We start from the raw sequence: 7,356 nt of genomic DNA on the forward strand, positions 1-7,356 counted from the left end.
TGCGATTTACCTGCGATTAAAACTTTGAACATAGTTCATACCAAAAACCCAGCTCGTGCTTTCGCACTTTATTATTAAAACGTTTTTGTTGTTTTGTAGTTACTTATTAATTTCGTTTTAAATATCTTACCTACTATAAACATAACTACTTTTTTTTTTTTTTGTGTTTTTGGTGTTCTGATTCTAGTTATATATTAATAATAATGGACAACGAGGAAGTATTTGCTCTTCCAGATCATTTGGTTGACCATGACTACTTCCTGCCAGTTGTATATGAAGATGATCATATACTGCGTGAAGAAGAAGTAGAGGAATTGGTAGAAGAAGAAGTAGAACAATTGGACGAAGAAGAGGAAGAGGAACCAATTGTCAGAGTGTCGGAAACATACAGATTGATTCCTGGGGTTCATAACCGATCGAGGATATATGTTGACAACTTGGGATTCAAGTATTACAAACGAGAAACTCGTGGACAACGCGTGTATGTTTAATAGTTTATCCAATATAATTACCTACCTATTTGGGTAATGATAATAAAATTATGGCTAATCATAAATAATGTTTTTATATTTTATAGGTATTTAGTATGCGAACGGCAGAAGCAACAGAACCAGTACTGCCCTTCCACTGCAACTGTTAGTGCAAATTTGAACGACAACAGAATTCGTCTAGGGTACTACCACGACCATCAGCCCAGAGTGATCGACCTGAATGTGCCGTTTTTGAGGGAAACCATAGGTGAAAGAGGAATTGATCCAGCAGTTGCAACCTCATTTATGAAAACTTTGTGCAACAACGAAATTATCAAGTGAGTCGTATTCAAACTTATCTATGTATACTAAATTATTATTTACTACTTGTTAGTAATAAGGTTAGTATTAGGTAGTTTCAGTTAACTATAGGTACCTACTACCCATAATTAATAATAAGCAATGCAAAATTATTTATTAACTGATTTTTTGGTTTTGTTAGCCATCCAGAAGCAGCTCCCAACTACACATTTATTCAGGCTCAAGAACGAGTGAAAAAGATGAGACGTCGAAGATTCCCGGCGCAACCCCTTGATATTGGACAACTTGCAGTGGCACTGAATGAAGCACGAAATGCCATTTACGCTCTTACAGTTCAAAATCCTCCATCTAGGTAAATATAATTGTTTGTTAAAAGTTTTTAAGTTAAAACTAATAATTAGGGCTGAGGACTTCTAGTTTTTCATATTTGACTTAAAAGGTCGCAGATCAACGTGAGTGATGTATAAAATATAAATATGTTTCATAAATCATAATACAAGTAAGTTATACTACAAATTGTATTTTGCATATTTTGTCTATGTTAAGAGTTACATGTTCATATTTGCCAAATTAAGAGCATAATATTATGTATACGTTTAGAAAATGTAATATTTAAAAATATAACAGTACTAGGTTAATGGCAGCAAAACTGTATATTATCTGGTCAATAACACTGCAACACTTAATTAGTAATTTAAAATTTGTATAAAGTAAATAATCAAACTATCTTTTTTTATATTTTTGTTTTCATATTAATAGTATAATTTAAGTATGTACCTAAAGTCATACATTTTTTTAGAGCATATTTTAAATGCGTATTATTTGTTGTTTTTAGTGCATAAATATTTTCAGGTTTAGAAGTACTTTAAGTCCTCAGCCTTACTAATAAGCTATCCTCTAATTAGCCATATTATATGGTAATAGTGTATGTGAATCTTATATCAATTTATTGAATTTTAAATTAATAAGTAGGAACCAACAAAAAATGTACATATTACTTACATAAGTGTATAGAAATTTATCTACTCCTGGTAGATGTTTATGATTGTATTACAACATTTTATAATATTTTATGGACACATTTATTTGTCTTTTTATTTTTGCTGTATGAATTATATTTAATCTTTATTTATCAGGGTTGGAACGTATAATACAGTACAGTATAAAACTACTTAGTTTTATGCTGTATCTTTATTCTTCATTAATAACTATCGTAATATTAGTATTCGATATTTATTAATTTAGAATAACAAAAAATAAATTTATTTTGTTTTTAATTTTAATTTCAATCTAAATTTAAGAAAATTTTCTAAGTTGATGTCGAAATTTATAAGTTAACACTTATTAAAATCTTAAATGTACAGTACCTATATACTATTATCAGTATTATCACTATTATAACAATTATAAATTTCAAAGAAAACAATTTATACTTAATACTCCTTATGTCTTGGTCGTTATTAAGATTTTTACGTTTTATGCATGGGGCATTATACGTGTAACGAATAAAACGTTTTAAACGCGTATATTACCAACCCTGGTATTTATTATAAAATAGTAAAATATTTATTTATTTTGTAAGATTTTGCAATAAATCAATACATTTTACATAATTAAAACAATAAACTTGCTCATCTCCTTTAAGCTTGCTTGTGATGGAGGTGAGAGTTCTTACTTTATTAAGAGAAAAATTACTGCTGTTACATAGTTAATAAATAGGTATGTATTTACTTTCTTATTAATTGAAAATAACAAAAAGAAGAGAAAAAAAATATACATGACAGTTAACTTTTTTAAAAACATTATCTTTTATGAACACAGAATAGAAATATAATATGCAGAAAATAAAGCATTTTAAGTAAAGCATTTTTAAAACAAAAAATATTTTGATAAGTATTAAAAATTAATATTTAATGACATACATAGCTCAGTTGCAGTATTACTACAACTTCTTAATCAAAAATGTTTTTTACTATTTGTTTTAATTACATTAATACTTTTCTTATTTTTATGTTGTATTTAAATAGTTAATGTTGATTTTGTAAACAACATTTTCGAATTTAGTTTGTTTGTTATGATTAAAGTCTATTGGTTGAGCATTAAAACTTAGTATTGTGCCAAAGTGGTCAGCGATTGACATTTAAGTATTCATGCTTGCAAATTCTTACATTTATATTTTTTTGTAAAAAAAAATGTCTTAAAATTTGTGGTTTCTCGAGTAGTATTATTTATACATATGAAATTGTCTGGCCATTACATTAAGATAATCAGTAGAATTTAGTGAATCATTAATCTAGTCTCCTGCTATAACATAGTGAATATTATTATTATTTAATTGTTCTAAATATGTATTCAAATTGTAAATAAAGCTATCAATAATATCTTGTGGTGACCTGTATATACTTATTACTGAAATTTTCAATTTATCTAATTCAATTTGTATTGCAAGATATTACTTTATTTGAAATACTTATGAGCTTAAAATTATTTTCAATAAAAATTGTGACGCCATCATTTTATTAAATTCAATATACATCCAGGTCTCACTTAATATTATTACGTCAAACTTACCACTAACACTAATAAGCATTAAAATTAATTTATCAAGATTAGCATTTATACTACAAATATCCATACAGAAAAGGTCTATATATTACTATAAATCTATTAAATTTAATGGTACTATTTATCCGTTCATAAAATAAATGAATATGAATAACAATCCATACTATAAATGAATACTGAAAATTGTTTTTTTAGTTGCTGACAGTGCAAATTGCACCTAATTATTATTCAGTTACAAACAAATATTAAAATTATTGGTACCATGGTATTTGTAATTACGAATACTTAACCATACAGTTACAAATTGAATAATGTATTGTATTAAATTATTTTAGGGTAAACAAATTATTTCCAAATTATTAAAAATTGTATTTTAAAAATTATTACTAGGTTCTTTCAACAAGCATTGGTCGTCAATGGAAGGAGTGTTGGTGTGATCTTTGCGAACATGGATGCAGTCAACAAATACAGAGAAGAATTGGCCACTGGTTAACCTAACCTAACCTAACCTAACCTAACATTGGTTGGGATTGATGGGACGTTCAAGACTGTGCCTCGTGTTCCAGCAGATTTGAAATGTTTCCTTACTATCCAGGTGGTTTTCAAAAGTGTAGTAAGTGTTGGATAATTGATATTTTTTATGAATAATCTAAATTCTTTTTTCGTAACATATTTCTCACCATTTACTTTTTATTTTTTTTCTAGTCCTTTCCAATGGTCTATGCTCTACTGGGGAGCATGACTGAAGAAGTCTATGCGGCTCTGTTTGATATTGTAAGAAATATTTTACCTTTGAATTATCAACGCGTTTGTTTTATTACAGATTATGAAAAAGCTCTGATGTCAGCCGTTCAACAATCGTTTCCGGAAAGCCAATTGAGATGTTGTTGGTTCCATTTTACTCAGGTAATTTTTTAATAACTTATGTGCACTTAGTGATCATAATATAAAAAAAAAATAATATTTTTTCTAGTCTATTGTACGGTATTGTCACCGAAGGATGAACAGTGTTTGTAATTTAATCCGTACGAACCCAGTAGCTGCTCGAGTTCTCAGAATGGTAAATTTAAGTTTAATATTTGTATTCAATTGTATTTCTCTTTAATACACCATTGTGTTTTTAGGTTTTGGCATTACCTCATTCTGATCGCAACCAGGAATGACCCGCGCTGTCCATTTTCCATGGAGGATGGTTTCGATGCTATCATGGACTACACAAGACAATTTCCTCCAATTGAACGAGGTATGAGAAACTTTCTAATTGGGTATGTGCAATATTTTTGGTTGTTACAGGTCGGTCCAGGTTTAATCAGTTGTTTTGGAGAAGAATATAGAACCAACAACTACTTGGAGTCTTTCCACGCTACACTTCTAACCCAAATACAAAGATATCCCAATATATGGAATTTTATTCGTGAGTTTTTGCAGTACAAGGTGTATCGTGTTTTATATGTTGCATCCTTGTGTTAAATGTTTGTTGTTATCAGTATCATCATTATTATAATATGTATTATTTTATGTTTCATGTTTAACCTCATAAGAAGTAGTGCTTACAGGATGTGTTGGTACATGTTGCGTCCTTGTCCTATATGTTTGTGTTTTTGTGTATCTCATTTATGTCATGTGTAAACTAACTAACAAGAAGGAGTTAATGTTAAGCTAAGTAAGTAATTACCTATGTTGTTTTAAAATTTGATTTTTAGGTTATTTATTTAATTTTTGTTTATGGTAATGGTGTTTTTATTGTATGTATGTGTCTTGCTGTAACTTATATTATAATATAAACTATTACAATGTACTATTTTTTACTGATCAATTAATTTGCTTACAGAAAAACTGACTGTCCTTGAAAATCAGTATTTCGTTGAATTTTATCAAGCCAGAAGAAACCTAAGGGTGATTATTAATTTTTATTTGAACATAAATTGGTTTTTGGGCTGGTTACAGATACCTATGTTATTTTTTCAACAAATAAACTTAATTATATATAATAATTACATTTCAGATTAGAGATGGAGCATCAAGGAGGGAACGAGAGAACACTACCACTGACTTAGCAGGTTATGTGCAACAACTTAACATAGATGGAGACGTCACATGATTTTTGAGAAGGGCTGGACACCGCAATGATGGATACGTACAAGTCATAAACGGACCATATCCACAAGTAAATATATTTTATAATTTTATTTCAATCTTGTAAATTTATTTATATGATTGTTTTGTTTTTTTATAGGATCAGTAAGTATTGTACTTGTTATGTTTGTCGTCCGGTCGGTACCATATCAATATTTCACCTTAAATTACTAATAAAATATATATTATATTTTAATAAACAACTCATTTTCAAATCGCAAATCGCTTGTTTTAAATTTCTTTCATCCATTATCCCTAGCTAATTGTCCTACAATAATTTTATATTTATTATCTTAAATAACTAAATTATTAAATATTACGAATGCCATGTTATTTGTAAGTTTATTTCATATAACTTGTGAAGTATTGTGTAATTTAAAAAAAAAAAAATCAACACTTAAGTGATTCATTTCAAGGAAGTACAATATGGAAAAGAAGCTCAGACGAGGCCCAGGCACATTCCTACATCACTCACTATTGTTCCCTTTTGACTAGAAATAAAACACTAAATTAATTGATATTACAAAGTACAGACAGATAAATATTACTACAAAGTTTTCCCGATGGATTACGAATTTGAAAAAACCACATCCTTTAAAAAAAATTACTATCTTTTTGAAACCTTCAACGATCGAAGGTGAAGGGTCACTAGACCATTTCCCAGTATGTAAAAGTTTTCTTGTATACTAGTTATTTACATTTTTATAATTGATTTTAGTAATCGTAATATGACCCGTGACAGTTAGGGCAAATGGGTTTTCAAAACCTGAAAATTTGAAATAACAACTTAAGCGGGAAACGTTCGTTCGACCACAGGAAACAGGTGACCAAAATACAGAAAATTTCCAACTGGAAATGTGGGAAAGTTATATTTACGAGTTATATTTCGACATTTCGTTAGTTGATGTTTGATAGATATGAGGCCCTGCCGGAAAATCCCGGCGTGGGCCATTCAAAAATTATTATGTTAAGTGAATATGGTAACTAAAAAAATTATTTTAGTTATCAAGTTATTTACTTACCGCTAATGGACAACATTTCGACAGTAATTACTATGTTTTATGTTAATTTGGTTATCGTGGACATCTGCAGCTGCAACAATGTGCACGTTATGATTCTGTTAATGATTTGTAGTTGTATGATGAATGAGTCGTAATGATTAATTTCTAAAAATATGCAATATGCAAATTGCATAAAAATTCCACAAAGGTATTTAAATATTGATGAATAAACCACAAATAAATTTAATTGTTAAGTAATTTAAAATAACAAGTTGTTCAACGCCATCTCGTGTTGAGGTTAGTCATTGATATTAGAATTGTGTAACTGCACTTCTGCAGTTGTTTACTTGGCTAATGATGAATTTATACATTATATCAATGTAAATATTTAATGGAGGTAAGTGAGGTTTATTAAGAACCTAGCCTAATTTATATTTCACAAATGTACAATTGCATTATATTATTAAATATATTTAATTTATGTCTATAAAACTACTACCTATGTTTATAAAATACTTAATTAATACTTTGTATTTCATTAATTTGAATTCAAATGTTCATAATAAGTTTTAAATTCATTAACAGTATACTTATTTATAATAAATATTCCGATTGGGCATGAGTTAATTCAAATAAAAATAAAATAAAATCTCAACAAAAAGTTAGTATACAAAACAAAAGCTATTTTATCAAGTAAATTGTTTTATTTTGCTTAACTTGAAGCCAACTCTCTTAGTACTTAATTGAAGTCTAATTATTTTAACACATAATTCTCAGAATATAAAATTGTCTAAACTTTCTTGTGTTTGACTGTTTCTAAACTTATTTCTTATTCTAGTTAATTCAGAAGAAGCTCTCTTCAC

General features: G+C 28.3%; 2 protein-coding genes and 1 non-coding gene across 3 annotated transcripts; 2 read left to right on the forward strand and 1 right to left on the reverse strand.

Moving 5' to 3' along the window:
• Positions 1-182: 182 nt before the first annotated feature.
• On the forward strand, positions 183-3,869 carry LOC107883488. Its single transcript, XM_016803618.2, has 4 exons — positions 183-481; positions 578-808; positions 973-1,143; positions 3,747-3,869. Exons 1-4 carry the CDS (start codon positions 204-206, stop codon positions 3,847-3,849), a joined length of 783 nt encoding a protein of 260 aa, XP_016659107.1. The 5' UTR covers positions 183-203; the 3' UTR covers positions 3,850-3,869.
• Positions 3,870-3,879: 10 nt separating this feature from the next.
• LOC107883486 lies at positions 3,880-5,010 on the forward strand. Its single transcript, XM_029492333.1, has 5 exons — positions 3,880-3,969; positions 4,062-4,262; positions 4,330-4,416; positions 4,481-4,770; positions 4,904-5,010. Exons 2-4 carry the CDS (start codon positions 4,071-4,073, stop codon positions 4,517-4,519), a joined length of 318 nt encoding a protein of 105 aa, XP_029348193.1. The 5' UTR covers positions 3,880-3,969; positions 4,062-4,070; the 3' UTR covers positions 4,520-4,770; positions 4,904-5,010.
• Mir3021-1 (microRNA mir-3021-1) lies at positions 4,514-4,580 on the reverse strand. Its single transcript, NR_040185.1, has one exon. It is a non-coding gene; the product is annotated as a microRNA mir-3021-1 (primary transcript).
• Positions 5,011-7,356: the final 2,346 nt, after the last annotated feature.

The sequence above is a fragment of the Acyrthosiphon pisum genome, unplaced genomic scaffold (genome assembly GCF_005508785.2).
Source record: "Acyrthosiphon pisum isolate AL4f unplaced genomic scaffold, pea_aphid_22Mar2018_4r6ur Scaffold_21268;HRSCAF=23474, whole genome shotgun sequence".
In the NCBI taxonomy this organism is placed as follows: Eukaryota; Metazoa; Arthropoda; class Insecta; order Hemiptera; family Aphididae; genus Acyrthosiphon; species Acyrthosiphon pisum.

Bases quoted from the DNA above. Each gene is read 5' to 3' on its own strand.
- LOC107883488 (XM_016803618.2), top strand. From the start codon at position 204: ATGGACAACGAGGAAGTATTTGCTCTTCCAGATCATTTGGTTGACCAT. The intron at 809-972 runs GTGAGTCGTATT...TGGTTTTGTTAG, and splicing joins TGCAACAACGAAATTATCAA to CCATCCAGAAGCAGCTCCCA. The intron at 1,144-3,746 runs GTAAATATAATT...AATTATTACTAG, and splicing joins GTTCAAAATCCTCCATCTAG to GTTCTTTCAACAAGCATTGG.
- LOC107883486 (XM_029492333.1), top strand. From the start codon at position 4,071: ATGGTCTATGCTCTACTGGGGAGCATGACTGAAGAAGTCTATGCGGCT. The intron at 4,263-4,329 runs GTAATTTTTTAA...TATTTTTTCTAG, and splicing joins GTTGGTTCCATTTTACTCAG to TCTATTGTACGGTATTGTCA. The intron at 4,417-4,480 runs GTAAATTTAAGT...TTGTGTTTTTAG, and splicing joins CTGCTCGAGTTCTCAGAATG to GTTTTGGCATTACCTCATTC.